General features: G+C 37.3%; 1 protein-coding gene across 5 annotated transcripts in view; it reads right to left on the bottom strand.

Annotated features, from left to right (window-relative positions):
• The window catches only part of Strump (WASH complex subunit strump), a 579189-nt gene that overhangs the window by 135794 nt on the left and 422743 nt on the right, over positions 1-20652 (bottom strand). For all 5 annotated transcript variants that reach the window (XM_081746920.1, XM_081746918.1, XM_081746916.1 and 2 more), the window contains exon 15: positions 13716-14023. In XM_081746920.1, the coding sequence (XP_081603046.1) occupies positions 13716-14023 (308 nt within the window). The remainder of the gene's footprint in view (positions 1-13715; positions 14024-20652) is intronic.

The following is a 20652-nucleotide window of genomic DNA, read 5'->3' as shown; positions in this document are numbered from 1 at the left end:
CGGCTATGCAATGAAATACATGAAACAGGAGAGTGGCCACAAGACTTCCTGAAGATTATAAATACCATTGGCTGAAAAATGGAACCCAGCGAAATAATGACAACAGAATAACTAGTCTGATATCGCATGCAGCAAAAATTATACTTTGAATACTGAACAGAAGATTGTATGGAAGAACAAATCACGATGTTGAGGAGGATCAGTTCTGGCTTATAAGAAGAAAGGTAATTACTTTATAAAGGGTAATAGTTGAAAGTTTTATAGAAAAAGGGAAAGAGGTGTATGTTGTATTTATTGATTTGAAATGGCTTTTGATCGTGTGAACTGGGAATAACTGTTGGGAGTTCCAAGGAAGGTTCGGTTGGAATGGAAAGGTCAAAGACTCATAAGAAACTTATATATGAATCAACATTTAAATGTTAGAATAGGTGAAAAAATGAGGAGAGTGCAATTGGAAGGGGAGCTCGACAAGGATGTTGTATTTCCCGATATTATTTAATATATATCAGCACATCATTATTTAATATAACTATGTAATATCTTTTTCACTATCTCTTCTAGATAGTGTGAAAAAGTGCTTACACAATGAAAACGGTATTTCGGTACGAAGTACAGTAGAATGATTATCTGTACCGTATATGGTTTGCAGATAACATGACGCTTGTTGTGCAATCTAAAAGAAAATCGGTTAGACGTTATAATACTCGAGCAAGGGCTGTGAAGAATATGAGATGAAAATAAATGTCAGAGAGACAAAAGTCATGGTGATTGGAACGAAGCGGTCGGTATCAAATACAGAAGTACAAGGGGAGAAAATAAGACAGATGAATAGTTTGCGATACCTGAGTAATATTATTAGTTGTGACATGAAGTGGTGAAATAAATGCAAGGATAGGAATGGCGAAAAAAGCATTTAGGAGGAAGAAAATGCTATTTTGTGGGTCCCTGAATACGGACTGAGAGAAAGACTTCTAGAATGCTTCGTGTCGAGTATTGTACTGAATGGGATAGAGTCATGGACATTACGCATAAGCGCTGAGAAAAGACTGGAAGTTTTCGAAATGTGGGTTTGGTGAAGAATGGAGAGAATTAACCGGGTAGAGTGGAAAACGAATGAGATTGTGTTAGAAACTGCGAGGGAGAAAAGTATTATTATAGATGTACATCAAAAGAGAAACAGGTTGGGATATTAGCTGAGAAAGAACTGTATTATGACGGACGCTGTAGAGGGTATGGTTGCAGGAAAGAGACGGAAGAGCGAAGGAGGCTACAGCTGAAAAACAGAAAAGACGTACACTGAAAAATGTATATTTTTTTTCTCTGGCTTACATATATTTGCTCAGAATAGTAAATCTACTATGGGCAACACTGCTCGTGTGCAGTTGACCGTCTCTCCCCTTCCTCCCTTTCCCTGCACACGAACCGTGTACAAGCTTCTAACGTAGACAAGCAGAAGGCCAAGCAGTTACGAGTGATGCATGTTTTAAGGCCTGAGAGTACTACTCAAGATGTGCGAAGGGAGGAAAGGACAGCTTTGGTTATTTTGTTTTAATGTTTGTCAGGAAACTGCTATAAACATCTTTTACATTTGTAATGTCAGTGACCAATACTCCTAACGAAATTGACATAGAAGTGCAAGTACCTGTGGTATGAAATTTCTAATCCAAGCTATATGTGCGCATACTCCTAGATTCGACTCCCTGTATGGAGGTCATTAGTAGGTTAGTTCGTTTGAAATTTAGGGTCCCTTTCCAGCATTCAATTCGTGAAACCATTAAGCTGTACTTCATTTATCAATTAATCTACTATCACGATCAACAACTATTACTACTACTAATAGCGAGTAGCGAGCGAAGTAGCTCAAGTGGTAGAGCGTTGGCTTCGCATTCGGGAGGTTGCGGGTTCGATTCCCGCTGCCGACCATTCTGATTGGGGTTTTCCAGGGTTTCCCTCAATTCTATCAGGCAAATGCCGGGATGGTACCTACTAAAACAGGCCCTGGCCGATACCTTCCCAAATCCTTTCCATTGTTGTTATTGTTATATATCCAGTATAAAATGGCCTCAGAGCTATATCTGGTAATTGTTAAATAAATAAAAAATAAATAAAATAAAAAATAATAAAATTCCCTGACATTACAGCCCCGAACTATGGTCTACCAACCGAGTTTTAGGTAAGCGAAGTGTGGTGAGCACATTGGCCGTCAATGCGATTCTTACTCGATTTCTATGCCAACCAGATTGCATTTCGTTCTTTTCTGTGGTCATCATATTGCCCCAAAGGCGATTGTTACTGAATTTCTAAGCCTACCATAATGGTTTTAGTTGAATGATGCGTGATCAACAAATTGACTTCAATGCTGTTGTCACTGGATTTCTAAGCCCACCAGACGGCTTTTAGTTTAGTAAGGCGTTGTAAGCACATCGACCCTCAACGCAATTGTTACTAGCGATTCTAGGCCTAGCAGACAGCTTTCAATTGAGTGATATGTTGTCAGCACATTGTTACTGCACATCTAGCTCTACCAGACACTTACAGTTACGTGATATGTGGACACTACATGGACCCGAAAGTGATTGTTACTGGGGTTTCTAGTGATAACAGATGGTCTTCAGTTGAGTGATGTATGTCACTACAGTGACTCCAAGACGGTTGTTACTGAATTTTTGCATCTACGAGAATAGTTTTAGTTAAACGATGTATGGTCTGTACATTGATTTTAAAGTATTTGTTATTGGGCTTTCTACGCCTACCAGAATGCTTTTAGTTGAGTGATGTGTGGCCAGCATGTAGTTCTCAAATAAATGTTACAAATAAAACATACTGTATGAACTGCATAGTGGTTAGTAGAGTCGTGGATTAAAGAAAAGACAACAAAAGTTACTTTATTACATTTTTTTTCAGTTCTTATTAATATTTAAGTCTTACACATATGCTACTATTTTATAAAAAAAATTAAGCAAAACAAAACAAAAACAAAGAAAGAAATGAAGAAAACAGAAAACGAAATGTGAATTTGTAGTCTTTCACCATATTCATTAACCCCTGAGAACTCTGATGAAAGAGCTTCCTACTTTTTACTATACATTTAGCTTTTCTAGCCGTACCGCGTCACCTCGCGACTCAAGAGAATGGTTTGTTTGTCTGTTTTTATATTTACATATCTATTTCCAGTCTCACCCACTAATGCACATATTTTACAAATGAATTTAATAATTTGTGCAAGAAATATATGTAATTTCTACATTTTAAAAAAAACGTGCGCATATTATTATAAAGAAACCAAATTTAACATTGGGTGGGGCGAGTAGAATGCTATTCAGCCCGCCCATTCTCCCAGGTTCACGATAAATAACTCAAAACCTGCTGAGAGCTTAGTGCCAATATGTGCGTTTCTTTCCGCAAAAAATGAAAAAAATGCGCGTGAGACAACTCTAAAGAAATCAAATTTAAAGTTATGTGGGACTACGAAAAAGCTATCCCTTCAACTTACTTGGCTAGGTTGCTGATAGAAAACTCAACCTACTGAGAATCTAGTGCAAAAAATGTGCGTTCATTGTTCCATAAAGCAAAAAAAGTGCGTTAACACTTTCGGAGACATCAATTTTCGAAGTATTGTCCCTTTGTAGGCAGCCCGCATGGCAACAGCACGCCTAGTCAATATATACGAATGAAATATATCGGAAAATTTAGTGCAAAATCAAGTTCCTTTTTATTTAAAACTACAGATTGATCATCAATAATCTTTTTGGAGATTTGGACTATGAAATAATTTCCTGAATATAGGCAATACGCACTGTTGTGTCTATTATGAATGATTTGATCATTATGATCAAATTATAACGCGTGTCAAATTAGTCATGGTGTTTTCTTGAAATGAATATATTCTTGTAATAGATTATAACAGTCTTCAATGAGTTATTTCTCGTGGTCAAAATCTGTGGGAACTGTGAACTGCTTATCAACAAATGTCTTAAGAGAATCATTTCACTACATTTCACTGTATTACAGTTTGCGCACAAAAGCGTGCGGGAATAAATCAGTAGGAGTAATAATGAATCTGCTTTACCAGATGAAAATAAAAGAAAAGTAAGGACATTTTGGAGTAACAATACAATCAGTGTTTCAGGTATACTTCCTGGGGCTTAGTATTCTTCCCTCCCGGAGCAAAGATAAATTAAATTTCGATTACGTATGCTTATGCAGAGTTCGTCCTATACCAAGTGGTCACATTTTGATTTCGACCCTAAGAAAAAAAAAAACGGAAGAAGGCCTAAATATAATGCGCATGAGGCAAGTAGTATAAAAGCAAAGAAGGCTAGAAGGCAAAGAAGTATAAAAGTTTAACTTGTGTGCAATTATATTGTTTCCTATCTTAGTCGTATTATGTAACATATTGGTACTGTTACTCACTCAAGTCTTAGCCTGGGTTCACATTTATCCAACATTTGGCCGTCCAAATAAAATGTGAGACGAGTGTTCCTTTCATACTTATTCAGGCTTTGCACGGATGGAAAATGTTTGCGAGCAATGTTGCTACTCCTAGCAGGGCATATTATTCGTTCAACTAGTGCATAATATACGCGTCTACTTTATGAAGAAACGAAAGAAAACTGTTGCTGAATCATCTTGATAGCATCAATTTTCTTGACGGCTGCAATCGTCAGACATAAAGATAAAAGTGGTTGAGCCTTCACCTCTTTTGGACAAGATCGCGTCCGTTGGTTTTCTTAGGGTTTCCCCGTTTCCTACCACATTCACACTCTATTGTTATATCTCATAATCATTCACTTCCATTAACTATTCGTTTCCTGTAGCCTAAAGGGCACAAAAATGGGATTTTAAATGACAGATTTCATATCATTTTCATACTTGAATCAAGTTTTACAAATGTTTTATTAAAATTATTTCGGTTAGCTTGCAAAAATTTTTCTCTCAATTTAATTTTTTTTAATTGCTTCTACTAATATCTAAAACTTGGGGTACAGTGTGAAAACCAGGTCGGCTACACAACTCACTTATTGGACAAACTGTATATTTTCGCCGACTTTAAATCAACACGCAAAATTAATATTTTATTTAAGTGAAAAAAGATATTTTCTTTCTTCATTCTGAACGCTTTATAGCAGGAGAGAAACTACTGTTCCTCTTTTGCACGCAGCTATTCTTCAGACACGCTGGCGCTGAGAATAATATAAAGAAACCACTCTTTATTAAACTGAATGTTCATCCAATTAGAAGAGAACTTCGAAGAAGCAAACTTTTTTATCTTTTCTTGGGTGAAGTTACCAACTCATGATTTTGACTCTACTAAAACTGTCTTGTATATACTTTTCATATAAATGATTATCAACGCCTAGAAACCTTTTTAAATATGAAATTGTTACATTGATGGACCAGGTACAACGATCGGCATACTGACGCTTTATTATCTAAACTATGGTGGGAATAACGCTTGCAGTTTGTGTGAATTGCAGGTCAAAATCTTACTCTCCAGAGTTGCCAATCTGTATTTTTGTTTTATGTAAGTCTCATATTTATATGCATAACTTGTTTTAACTTCTTTGGTTGATGGGTCATTATTTTCATACACGGTATTTGCAACTAATAGTAGGAGGGTTAAGTCATAAGACATGGCAATTATTATTTTTTCTTTCTTTCGAATGAGGCATAACAGGGCAGATTGAAGATACACGTTGGAAAGCTTATGACATGGGCCGTTGAATAGTTTTAGCAGAGGAAGGCTGGATGAAGGAGGCCCGCTTGGGGAACAATCAAAACATGCGACCGGACAACATTGGTTTATAATCTTATGAGCAACTGTTACACAAGACTACTAATTTACAATCATACACAGTATAGATCTCGTAAGTTAGCCTGGATGTTTAGCATCCTTCGAAGTAGTCTCAAAGTTTATCGGCTATCCGTTGCCAGCGATGAAGAAGGCGTTGAATTCGATCTGGTTAATGTGAAACGCGAATGTGGGCCACCTCGCGTCAAAATGCGGTCACAATGTCTGGTTTGTTAGCAAAACGTTTCCAACGCAATGGCTGTTTCACTTTGGGCGTCAGATCATAAGGTCAGGAGAACATGGCGGTTGTAGAAGAACCTCCCATCCCCACTGCTGTACATGACAACACTATCTGCTATGTGCGCTATTGCATGATCGTGCACGATAATGGTATTGTTCGAAAGTTCCGGCCGTTTGGTACGTACTGCATGATGCAACTACACTAAAAATTACCTGAAATAATGCGCATTTACGGTGTTCCCCTCACGCACTGGATGATACACAAGAATATCCTGACAGTCATACGCCAGAGTGACCATGACTTGTGAAATGATTTGTCGAAACTTGTGTTTCCGCGGTGGCCGTGGAGAATGCATTCGCTGGACTTTCGCTTGAGTTTCGGTTCATACGCACGCACCCATGTTTCATCATCTGCAATTATGCGTTTCAATATTGCATCCCCTTCTTCCTGACACCTACTGAGATGGATGCGACATGTTTCGTAACAAGTCCACTTCTGTATCTCACTTAATGTGGCACCCACTTTGCACAAACATTCCGCCTGTTCAGGTCCTCTCGTAAGATGTGGTGCACTGTTTTTGCCAGAATCCGTTTACGCTTCTAATTCCACAAGCGTCCTATCATCGCGTAAGTACTGTTCCAGCACAATCACCCGTACATCCTTGTTCCACTGGGCATCAGATTGGTAGTAGACACTCTGTTACCTTTGACGGCTGCTATCCATCTTGCCATTGTTTGATATGGTAGGGCACGTGCGCATAGTGCTTCTCGTAACTCCATGTAGCATTCCCATGCATTCCTGCGACGGAGAAACCTACTTTCTCATACGTACCTTGCTCACTCTTCCTGATCAATCCCGACCACTATTGCTCACCTATTGAACTTCAAGGTGTGCTCAGATATGCAGCTCTACTCACATACACCATCTGGTGGGACCACTCAACATTACAATATGCCATAAGCATTCCAGCGTTTATCTTCGATCTGTTCTGTCATGTCCCCATTCGAAAGACCCCATTATAAATTTGATGATCGTCTTGAGTGACAGTGTTTTCAAACCCACCTTTACTATCCTGCATGATTTTAGTTATTAATAACGCCATTTGACTGTCCGTTGTTGCAAATGTTTAGTCACCAACGAATACATTATTACCTTGTATTCGTACCTCCTTATCCCAACTCACCTCCATTAGCCTAAAGAGCATAATCGTACGATGTTAAACTGAAAGATTCCATGTGATTTTTTTTTTCCTTATTCCCAATTGCGTAAAACCAATTTTATCTCGAATATATTCACAAAATTGCTTTTTTAATTTTTTTTTTTTTATTAAAATTGGTTTGAATTTTCGAAATCCGTTAATAAATAGTGGAAATATTAGGGATTTTGTAATTGCAAATGTTAATATTCATAGCTGTCAGTACCAATTTTTTAATTACAACATTGCCATAATTTTAATTTTTAGAGGTATCACTCTCAAACTTTTTTGGGGTGAAATAAACCACCACGAGAATCTTACAGGTAAATATAATAAGTTTTATCGAATGCAATGGCAACACTACAAGTTCTTTCATAATCTTGTACGATTATGCTTAGGATAGAAGTAAATATGATAATTTTCATCGAATGCAATGCCAACACTACAAGTTATTTCATAATCTTCTACGATCATGCTTAGGATAGAGGTAAATATGATAATTTTCATAGAATGCAATGGCATAACTTCTTACAACTTCTTTCATAATCTTCTATGATCATGTTTAGGATTTCTTCAGAGTAAATCGTTGTTATATGAGTAATGACTGATCAGGTGCTTCCTCAACACCAACGGGGAAAAGACGACACCCTATGTTTTGGGTTGTCATTACTCATATAACTTCCACGTACAAGAGAGATGACGAAAGTATAACACGAGAAGATACTATTGAGCAACTGAATGCAATTCTATGATTTAATCATATTCACACAACTCCGAGAAGTGATCAGAAAGTAAGGTTACAAAGCCTCCAGTTGAAATGTGTAGATATTATTTCATTCAACCAACATAGCCAACAGATAGTACATACATTAGCTTACTCTTCGACGTTGTCTCCATATCCGTTGAGGAGCTTGTCGCATCGTGGGATGAGTCTGAAGATATCCTCCTGGTAAAAATCCTGTACTTGCGTGTTGAGCCACGTTGTCATGAAGTGTTTCACTTTCTCGTATGAAGTAAAACGACGGTCTCCTACGTGCTCCCGCAAGTGCGGGAACAAGTGAAAGTCGCTTGGAGTGAGATCCGGGCTGTAGGGAGGGTGGTCGATGATGTCCAAGAGAAGCTGCTTCAACAGCGTGGTGGTCTTCTGGGCTGTATGCGGGTACGTGTTGTCGTAAAGGAAGATTACGCCCTCGGTGAGAAAGTCCTGGTCGTTTCCTCTTGATTGCTTTGCGCAAGGTCAAGATCTCACAATATCGGTCAGTGGTCACTGTATCCACAGAAATCGAATAACTGAGCGGACTTTTTTGTGAGACCAGTTTTCCACAGGAGTCGCAATTTGTGTTTACCTACAACTATCGCCGTAGGTGGGGGGTGGTGAAACTCTGCATAGTTACCAAGTCCATGTATTACAATTACTGCAAACTCCGCAATCCTCTGTAACAGACGAAACTCAACAAATATCGGCCTTGTAATATTACTTTCTGATCTTCCCTCGTACGCAAGAAGAGGGAAAATGCAGATTCGTGGTGTAGTTGCATTCAGCGCGGCTACGTAAGAAGTAGAGCGAGTACTATACGCTTTCAATACAATCATTAGCAACTGAATGCGTGGAGTGTGCTTGAGGGAAAAATGCAGATCCGTCACGTATTGCGTTTGGCGAGGCTACGTCGTAGGCAGAGCGACCACTGTGTTATGAAGTGCAATCATTAGTAACTGAATATTTTTTCCTTCTTCCTTTTTCAAACCATAACTTCGCTACTTATTGACAGATTTCAATCATTTAAACGGCGTTGGGGACAGTATATAGTTGGCTTTTAAATATGTTATGTGCTGTAAAGACAAGGTAATGATCTCTTACAGTAAATAATGCTTATCTTATTGTTAATATTTTCTTATGTAGGGGTGATTATGTTTTTTAATAAAAGAATTGAATTAGAGTAGTTTAAGATGTTCACTTGAACTGGTCAATTGGTTAATATAGATATCAAAGGTTTGGGTATGAGTATTTTGGGGAGGTTTAATAAAGAGTGGTATTGTGCAAAAATTATGGTCTGGAGAAAGTAGTTCCAAGAGATGCTTATAATACTGTACCTGTGCTTAATAGGAGTACCTGATTGGAATTTAATTTTGGCTCTCTTATGGGAATATAGGAAGCTTCAAAAACAACTCTAACAGTTACATATGATGTAACTGGATAAATATTAATAATATAAGTAGAAAATGCTTATAACTGTTATTCACTGAAACATTTAAATATTAAGATGGCGCAGCGACTACGTTTCAATCACTTTCTCGCCATCTTCACCAGGAATGATTTATTGGGAAGAAATTTTGCTGCTTATAGAACTACAAATTTCTATCGGTATCTTTCAATTGCACAGGAAACTGCTAGAAGTTGTCCTGCGTCGGTATTTTTAAATTTTCTTGTTAAAACCAGCATTTCTTATCCTTCCTATTCACTCAATTAATACCAACTATCGATGCTGTATTAAGACACTTGATAATACTACCTCTTATTCTGTGTTAATTTTCACAGACAGTGTATAAAACAGTGAATCGAAGCGAGTATATCTGTGCATCAGCCTTATTTTAATAACATCACTTTAACTTGAAAAAGTTATTTGGAAATTTGCAATCGCCAACCTGTCCAACTTTCCTACGAATCAGCTAGGAGAAATCACTGTTTCAACTAGAAATGAAATTATTACAATAAACTTTTGAGTCACAGATATACTTCGTGTTGGCTCTCAGTCTTATAGACAACAGAAATACAACAGAAATCAAGATATAAATTATAAGTGTAAAAGTCAGAGTTTTTCAATACAATGTTTTATTATCCACTGTCGATTTGCGATCAGTTTAAACGAACTGAAAAACGTTAGCGTGTTTACAATGGAAAACTAACAATTGGAAAACTGTTTTACTTTTTCAGTGACGGGTTTCCACCAAGGTTAGAGCACTGATATATAGTTTGTCGGCTCACAGGATTATAGGTATATATAAATATATTTAATGCAAGGAGATTAGTTTTTTTCTGATTTAATACCACATATGCTTTTGCGTTCGTTTGTACTGTTCGAAAATGTAATAAAAGCAAGCTGGTTTAAAAAAAAAATCATGATAAAAGTTGGTAAGATTCATGAAGGACATATAATAGGGTCCAAATTTGGAAATCATTCTGTTAAGTTAGAGTATGGTGATTACAATAAGGTTGAGACACAGATATACTTCGCGCCAGCTCACAATCTTATAGGTTATATGTGAAAAGTTAATGAAGAATAAGAACTAGCATTATCAAGTGTTAATAAAACAGAAAATGCTGTCGATATTTCTGGAATGAATGATAGGAAGGAGTTGAAACAGCGATTTTAACAAGAAATTTTATAAACACCTAGTCAAGGGAACATGAACAGTTTTCTGTACAATTAGAGGATACTGATAGAAATATGTAATTCTATAAGCAGCACAAGTTCTTCATGAATCACGCAAGAGGAAGATGACAAGTAAATCAGTGAAACGTAGCATTGGTGTGCCGTTTTGTTCATTTGGATGCTAGAATGAGTACAAAAGTTTTAACTTGTGTTAGTACAGAGGTTATTCAGCCTACGTTTGGCCGATTTCGTTCCTTTTCCCTCCCGGGCAGAATGAACTCACCCGACCTGGCTCCTGCGTCCAGTGTTGTGCAGTGGCTTCCTGGGAACGGAGTTGTTTTTGGGAACGACAATAACGCACAAAACAGGACCATTGTTGTGAGTTTTGTGTTAAATTTGTTTCCAAGTGTGTGGGTTTTCGCTCTGTGACCAAAATGTCGCCCAAACTAAGCCAGTTTTGGGAAGGCTATGTTGCGGTTCTTTATGACGACCACTTTAGTGTTTCTGTCATTAGAAAACAGTGCAAGAAGAATGGTTGCAACATCAGTTTAAGTGGAATAAAAAATGTTATTAAAGAGTACAAGGGCAACGAAGTTCCACCATTTGGATCACCAACGAAGTTGTCTAGGAAGCGGGAATGCACCAAAGCCACCTCCACCATGCAGAGGAAACTTCGCAAAATGGCAATGCAAGAAAATCCGCCAACACAAAGGTGTGTGGCTAATCGTCTTGACGTGTCTTTGGGGACTGTGAGCCGGACGTTACACCATCAACTCAAGCTGGAAAAAGTCATGAAAGCTCGCGGCCATCTTTTGGATGCCCACCAAAAGAAACGAAAGTGTAACGCCCGGACGCTGTATGAACGGCATCTGGCAAAACAAAGGTGGATGTACGTCGTAACGCTCGATGAAGCATGGATTTACCTTTCCGACTGCGGCAAACCGAGAGCCATCATGTACCGAGAGAAAGGCGCCAAGAACTTCAGAAGATAGGTCCGTGTCTGTAAAGAATCCTTCCTAAAAGGGTTCATGGTCGTTACTGGATACTGTTACCGAGGTAAACTGAAGATTCGTAGGGTGGCGAAGAACAGCAAAATAAATTCGCAGTATTTTCAGGAGCAGATCATGCGGCCGATCTACGAGCATGAGATTCCAACAATGTACAGAAATGACGCCAATCTGGTGCGCATTCACATGGACAAGGCCTCATCACATACTTCATGATAGTCCCTCGCATTTTACAGGGAGATGGAGGAGGCAAGTACTGTATGTTCAGTTTTCAGTAAATATTTGGACTTTCAGAGCCTCTAATGATTTCCTTCATTCTCGTAAAATTGTTTGCTTTGTTCGTTAGTATATAAATGTTACAAATTCACAAGTCATTTAGCAGAATCCGGACGACATGATCTTATCTCTATAATAGCTTTCACATTCAGTAAAACATTTTCCTAGAGTCTTCGTTGGTAGCAACGTAAGAATGATGTTATATGTTATGAGGAATTTCTTGAAGAGATTACAAATAACTGCAGAACTCAGAATGCTTGTAGTGAGCTTTCCTATTGGTCTTAATCGAATCCCTTTCCTTCGGTGTCCTGTTAGCGACGATGTTCTTACCTCTCGTAACCACGTACTTGTATAATAGATATTTAATACACCTTCAACATCTTCTTCACCTTCTCTTTCGAAGACAGTGATTGCTCTCTTGAAAAAAGAATCCAAGTGACTACACTCCTGCAGATTCTTTTCTCGCCAAGTGTCAGCTTTCATTGGCAGAGGAGAACAACAACTCAGCAGACCTGCCCTCAAAAACTATTTCCAGATCGTCGCGTCACGACTCTCTAACGAGGGATAAACCCTGTCCGAAAGAATTTAATTTAAAAAAAAAAGTCTATTTCGAATTTTCTTAGTCAACACTGTTTCAGCCGTTTGTGCCTACATTCTCCATATAGACATTTCTGAGAAAATTTAAAATTATTTACAGGAATTCCCATAATTCCACATTTTCAGTAGGAGTATTGCTCGTTTGAAAAAGCTGTAGCACCACCAAAGAGATGTCAGAAAACTAAATGTAGAACTTGTCAAATATTTGGTACTGGTTTCAATTTCCAACATACTACCACGAAGTTCACACATCCGATTTTCATTCCTTCCAGTGCTACTGATTTTACCAGCATCACATGCAACGTTACACATCGCTAAATTCCAGGATTGCTTGCCATATATTTTTGAGATAGACTGTAACCTCATTTTGAATCTGCATCAACGATTGCTGAAAATCCTGCAATGATCACCTTCACACCTATCTGACTTGAAACAGCTCGCACATTAATGCATGCTATCAAATTGCTCGAAATGTATTCTCAAAATCCTTCTCCAGACTTCCAAGTTTGTCAAATAAAGACGGAAAAGAACTTACATCACCACCTTATCCGTTAACTTCTTCTCGATCTTACTCATCTGTAGCGTTAAAACTGTGCAATATTCACTACAATTCTCGTATTATTTTTCATTTTCTTTATCTTTATTTATTTTTAGTTTAATATCTATATTTATTATCTGATAGTATTTTAACTGTAACGATTCTTAAACTTCTTTTTCTGAATTATTTCCTTGTAGTGTACTCTTTTCATTCAACTCATGGCCTGAGTATTTTCCTTATTCAATAAACCCTGTTCGTCCTATATACTGTAAATTAAAAAGTCTTCATGCATCAGAATTCTCAGGTAACATTTTGGTCTCAACACAGGAGTTATTAATTCTAGCACCAGTTATGAATGTAGTCCATTATTTCTTCTACAAACAATACACTTATATATCATTTTTTTTTTTTAAAAAAAGGTTACTAATATATAGGGTGTTTCATGGCTATGAGAAACGATTAAAATTCCAATAGCGTGAAATTATATTTCTAATGCTTCTTGAAAAAGAACTATAAAAAGGCACTTCTTTCAATTTTAACTCAATTTACCCGGAAATTTTGTTTTTAAATGACACGTACCCTGGCTACAAGGAGCGATATAATTGAGTTTTATTTCTCACTTTATTTTCGTTCCTAGATTCAAAAAGCACAGATATGAATTATAAAACCCAAAAAGGATCATAACTGATTTGTACTCACTTCGGATCTGTGATGCGAATGAGTTCCCTGGCTAATCGGCCAATAAAATTGACAGAGGTTGAATCTGTAGGTGGAAACTTAGGAATAGGAATAGTGATGCTCTGGTACACGCTCTGCCAATCTTGCACCTTATTTCGCAGGAAACTATTGCATTCTTGTTCCACGTTATAGTTGATAATTCGTGACACTTCTTCTTGCCATATTTTTAAACCGTAGATATTGACATAGTCTTGAATGTATTCGAAAGATCTTCTATAACCATCCATAATCTGTCCCAAGTCTTCCAATTTAGAAACTAATTCACTTGTCTGCAAAATTCAAGAATGAAAAATAATATTAAAAATGGGTTATGTATCGAACAAATAAAACGATTGAATTAAATCATATTTATTTTGTGAACAATTTATCAAAAGATAAATAGAGACTATGGAAATGTACTGTACATTCAAACTAGCATCATAATTTCAAGATCCATTCTATGTGTTATAACTCAGTGCTAATTCAGAAATACCTGTTTTACATTATGTATGGGACATCGCATCTTCAAAATACAGTAACTTTGCTCGTTATGTGATTATCAGTATATCTGGACTTTCGAAACTTACATAGTACTTATTGATTTATTAATATTAATTTATTACATTGTCTGTTACTTTATCTGCAAAATGAATGCATTTTCTAATCATATTTCGTAGTTAAATTAGTATATTAGTGATGTAATAAAAATTGCATATCAGTAAAATTAATTAATTTTTCTCGCTTCGATCACAGAAAATTGTTATGTGTTAGCAACCTTTTATTGCCATTTTCGTGTTCACGAGGATCGATTTAGTTATAATGACCTATTTTCGGCCACGTGACAGACAAAAGATTTAAAATTCTTGACCAGCATAATTGGAAATTTTAACTTCTTTATCCATTTCCTCGAGTGGAATTTCTGAGAACTTGGTCTTAACAATAAATTAGATTGTGAAAAACGTCTGTACAATCTTCAATTACTTACGTCCGAAAGATTCCGTGATCTAGTCAACGACGAAAATGGTGTGCAATCCCCTTTCTCAGTATAGAGAATGCCACTTATCTAGAGACGTCGGTTGAAGACAAGCATTTATAAATACGTAGAACTTGAAGTCCTACGCCTGAAAGTTTCGGTGGTCTGACGAATGGTAAGAAAGGTTAATGTCCTGTTTGAGACCAAAATTTGCGAAACTATTTTATACATAGCCTACGTTTAAGGAGAATATTTGTTCGAAATTCCACTTTTTTTGTTTGTTTGTTTTAAGCTTCTGAAAGTTAATATTCCCCAAAGACACCCACTCCTAAATGACTTTTTCAATTCTTGAAACTTCGTCAAATCGGTTTCTAGGAGATAATCATATTCAGCTGATCAAAAACATCCATACATAAATTTCGTGGTTGTTTCCCAGCGATTCAGCAGCAACCTGCAATAACTGAAAACCGCTTAATCCTCATACCCACTTCTCAGACTGGAAATTCTTAAAACTGCGCCCTACCTATGGACTAAGAAATAAGGAGAACATTTGTAAAAATGATAACTTCGTAGAAGCGAAATCTGAAATCGAATGAACACCCTCTTAACCCTTTACCACTCTACGAGAGAGATTTAAATAAAATAAATTAAGATAAGCCGTATCATATTTACGAGTTTGTTTCGGGGAGAGGAGGAGGGAGGGCTTTACTAACTTTAGTCCTCGAAATGTAAAATTCTGCAAGATATTTCATTTACTTTAATATAGTATATAAAATTTCGGAGGTTAAGCCCGGAAGCCTCCCTACATACGCCACTGAAGATAAGAATTTTTACTTGTAGGCTAGATTTCAAGAAGAATACTTGTGCAAAATTTCCACTTCCTACAACGAAAGCTTTCGGAATGCCAAAAAATAAATACAAAACGTTCAACTTGCTTTCACCGCTTAAGAGCTAAATTTCCCAAAGCGTCCTTGGTTACCCTAGTGTGTGAAAAAAAAAAAGTAAAGAATTTTAAGTTTCTACGCCCCAAAATTTCAACATCTGGCGAACGGTGTAGGCAATGTTTCAGCACTCCCTCTTTAGGAATCGCATTTCGCAAAATGCAGCCTTACCGATAGGCTAGCGTTTCAGAACAAAATTTATGAGTATGGAGTCAACTCATAGAGAAATCTCCTAAACAAATTTTTGCTTCTTCTACCAAATGAGGTTGTTAATTTGTAATCTACATCGGTTTTGTTTCGATCCTCTAAAAATCAGTATGTAGTTCTCAAGTGTGCGTCCACCTGCATACTGTGGGTGTGTCTTTCCCATGCCACCACAAGACCATTTTTTGTCTCGGCGTCGATTTCTTTCTTTCAAACCGCACCTTCTTGAGTAATTCGTCATGTAAAGAAAGAAATAATGTACGCAAATCTTAAATCATTGGCATCATTATTTAAAAAAAAATATTAAAATTTTATGTTTTAAAGTGTTTATCAATGATCCCTGGTCAATGTAATTCAACATTTTAATGTGTGGTGAATAATTATCTACTCCCACTTCTTCCAATCACAATGACAGTGCAAATTCAGTGAGTGTCAGAAGAATAAAAATAGTGAAATCTTACGAGTCACTCATGCGTGATTGAAACAGTGATTGAAAGTGGCAAGAAATTATGCACTTGGAAGCAACAGAGGAGTCGTTTTAGCGATTAGGTGCTTAAAGTATTAGCAAATTAATTGACAAAACAGGCTTAAACGTTTTTATGTGGTGTAATAAAATAGTTGGTAGTGGTAAATAAAGATGTACAGTCATACATTGAGAAGAAATTATCTTTACCCTGTTGCACAGTATTACGACTACACGATGTCGCGCAAAACGAAAGGTGCATAAGTTTTGGTCGCCAAGTGTGTTAAGTTCAATGGTTCTTCAATAATAAGCTGAAATGCTATTTTAACGTTTCATCTAACCAGAAGAACAACCCCTGTGTAAAAGTGTTGATCGGTATTGCGTTTGAAAAAGTCGGCTATCAGTTTGCGCTGTGACTGAAAGTTCACGGGGTATCATTACTACGATTATTATTTTATTTTATTTTATTTAAAAGTGAGTGTTAACAAATGTGTTCTAAATTCAAAAGTTGCAAAAGAGGTGTTTTGTGCTGTTCCATTATTTTGAAAGTTGTTGTATTTTACCGTAAGTAGTCTGCCTTATGAAGAAAAAAAATGGTAAAGACGGAAAATATAATTTCAAACTGAAAATGAAGTTGAACCTTTCAGAATATAGTAAAGTAATGCATGTTAGTTTAGTATTTCAAAGTGCATCCTCTAATAGTAAAAGTTTTGGTTTATGTGATTTAATGTGCTTGTTTGAATGTTGCCTAGACTATTAGGTTAGTAACACAGTTCATACAAGCGGACCGATTCCGATTTCAAATCTCATATACGGTTCGGGCAATCGGTTGATTTTTACTTGAACAAGAATGGAAACCGACACAGGATCCATCCAATGACATGACCTTCGTGATATAGTAATGCTTGTATCACAGTATTGTGCATGTCGGTATAAAATATCGGGTAACCTTATTTCAGAGCTCAAAAGTTGAGTTCTAAGGGCAAATCATATAACAATTTGGCATCCGATATTTTTTTTAATATATACCCATCACTGATCACAAAAATACAGGATGTCAGAAAAAAACACCTCACGGGAGGGGAGAAAGCCGAAATTTTAGCCAACTCTATTATTCATTATACCTCCGTAACCATTGGACATAGAGCGTCCAAACTTTTTTCATTTAGTTTGTCTAATTGTATTCTACAATTTAATTCTAGTGCATTTTTGAGCTAAATATAATGGTTTCCTTGTTATTTTCATTTTTATTCAGTATTAGTTGCATGTGACGTCACTTTTTTAGCCATAGATTCTTTACAAGATCGAATTCGGAAAAATGTTTCCTCTAAAAGTTTTTCGTCATTTTATGCTCTTTCAAAATAAGTATACTTATATTAGTGTAGGACTAATAGTGCTTGAGTTATAGCACACTTTATTCTCTCGTGTGCGAAACTGATCACGGCGCGGCCCAAAAGTTACCTTCCCACAAACAGTAGATATTAAGCTGATGATGATTAATATACATATAATCTTGTCTGCCTGCAAGTATATAATTCTAATAATTAAAACTCTCTCTATAATGTAATTATAAATATCCATATTTAATATCAGTTGGGGGGGCTTTTCGAAAAATAACCATTGTCAAAACACAAAATTCCTCTGCAGAATGAAAAGAGAGCTTTCTCTAGTACACAGTATGAGAAACTCTGCAAATCTGTTTCTTCATGTCTCTGATATCTTCTAAACCATGCACAAACACGCAGCTTTCTATTCATTTTTCTGGAAAAAAAAATCTTGTTTCGACAAGGGTTGTTTTTGTTACAATTCCTTCGATGTATGTAATACAATGGTACTGAACGAAATAGAGCAGGAATCAGATTTCAAAATTGCCTTCAAGAGAGAATCATGAACAATTTGCCATTCACGTTTTTTATATATTATCACCTTTCCCTCTTAATACCTATTGAAACGACAGTGGCGTATTTAAGGGGGTCTTCCGAGTTTAAGCGCCCCTCCGAAATCTTACTTACTATATAGTAAAGTAAATGAAACAAATATCTTGCAGAATTTTCACATTAACAGGAAAAGCCCCCCCCCCCCTCCGGAAACTAACAAAGCCCCCAGAGACAAAATGGTAAATACGCCACTGTGTAACGGTAAGAAAGAAAAAGCAAAAAATAAGATATGCTGACACATTTTAAAACTGTTAACTCTTTTTTACAGAAGAAGCACTTGCCTATTATTAAGATTGCGTACATTTACTATCATACAATAAATCTATAATAAGAAACGTAATAGACGGAAACCATATACTTAAGAAATCTTTACACAAGAGGACAAAGATTTCTAGAATTAGTTCTCAATAATGTTATGCTACTCATATCAAGGTAACCAAGAAAGTTCTGTCGCTTTTTCAACCACCAACTTCGAATATCGATATGTCACCTAAGACGTATTTGGAAGATCAAATAGAGTCCCAATCAACATTGACAACCTTCTGTCAACCTTCTGGAAAGCCATGCATTCCATCGCGGTAGAATTTCGTGTGCCGTGAAGTGAAAAAGTGTCAAGTGCATTTTGGACCACTATTGAGGATTTGAACTGGCATCCTCTAAGGTGATTGTTCAAGAAGTGGAACAGGTGATAATCGTACGGTGCAATGTCCGGGGTATGGCGGATGCAGTTGTGTTCCCCATCTAAGGCGTGGAATGGTGTCCCGGGTCATCCTAGCCACGTAGGGCCCAGAGTTGTCCTGTAACAGGACGACCCCTTTGCGATACAGAAGTGTTGGCTCCAGAGTTTTGAGCTTTTCTTGAACACGGCTCAACTGCTGATAGTACACAGTCACGTTGATGCTCTTACTAGCTGGTAGGAATTCCCGATGCATGATGCCGCGAGTAGTCCACCAAAAACACAGGAAGACCTTCTGTTGCAGTGCTGCTTTCGGCTGTTTTAGAACCGGTTCATGGAATGCTAACCAATGATGACGGCGCCATGGAGCTTCGTACAGGTCCCACTTCTCATCTCATGTCCACATCCTGTCCAGAAATGGTTCCTTCCTCAGGCGAGACAGCAAAGAAACACAGGTGATTGCTCGCGTTGCCTTCTGGACCGGAGTCAAATCATGTGGGACCCATCGACCAAATTTGTAGTGCTTCCCAAAATAATGGAGGTGCTACTGAATGATTTTTCCACTCATACTGAATTATAGTCCCAGTTCCTTACCTGTCTGGTCACTCTTCGCCTCAACTTCTACTTGAAGATCTTCATTTTGTACATGTGTTGGTCTTCCGGCAAGTAGTGTGTCTTCGAGTGTTTCGTCACCGTCTTTAAACTTGTTAAACCACCACTGCACTGTCCGCGTATTCACGACACTCTCACCAAAAGCCTGGCATATCTTTCGCCCCGCTGCGACAGAGTTTGATCCCAGTTTGAACTCGTACAGCATACACGCTCTTATGACACTCTGCGGAGGTCCCATGCTCACTCTATCCTTACGGTGAAACTGAACTATCACAACCAGGTTGTATATTGGATATACCCACAGCAACAACTGACCTTCGCTCTACCTCTATTCGCATTCAACTCACGGTGTACGGGCTAATTGATCAGAGCTTCAAAAAAACGACAGAACTTCCTTTATTATCTTTCTATCTCGAAAAATATAAAGAAATTTGTGATGTCTTCAACGCGTCATTCAGTCTTCATCACTCTGTTCATTAACTGATATTGAATTTTTATACTCGCTCGTACAACTACACATTGGAGTGCACAAGAAACGGCGATTCTTACATTTGCATTTCAAACTTGCACACTCAAGATTCTGACAGCTACACATGGTAATCTCTAAGCAAGCCTTGGGAATATCTTCGAGGGTTTTCAAACTGGCTTCAGAATTTGGCCCTCCGAGTACCATTCGCAGTCTTCTGGCTTTGGTAGATCAATCTCACACTTATCAGGATTTTCCAAATTGCTGTTTGGTAATGAGATCTCTTTATATTTTGTTTCAGAGAATCAATAGTTGGAGATAACTTCTCCAGACTGCATTTTCTTAAAAGTAGGATCCTAGCTTCATCACAGATCTTCGCATTAACCTTGAGGAGCTTTGTGGAAAACAGTTCTACAGGTTCAATACCGTTTGCTGATAAAGGAATCAGTGTTAAGGAAAATAAAAGGCTGCATGTGCGTGCATGTTTCAGAGGGAATCACAGACACATATAAAGAAACAGATTTGCAGAGTTTCTCATACTGTGGAGAAAGCTCTATTTTCATTCTTCAGAGAAATTTTGTGTTTTGACAAGGACTATTTTCCGAAAAGCCATCCAACATATTAAAAATGGATATATTTAATTACAT

Source organism: Thermobia domestica, chromosome 18 (assembly GCF_964235325.1).
Source record: "Thermobia domestica chromosome 18, izTheDome1.hap1.1, whole genome shotgun sequence".
NCBI lineage: Eukaryota > Metazoa > Arthropoda > Insecta > Zygentoma > Lepismatidae > Thermobia > Thermobia domestica.
This window is presented reverse-complemented; position numbering and strand designations above follow the sequence as displayed.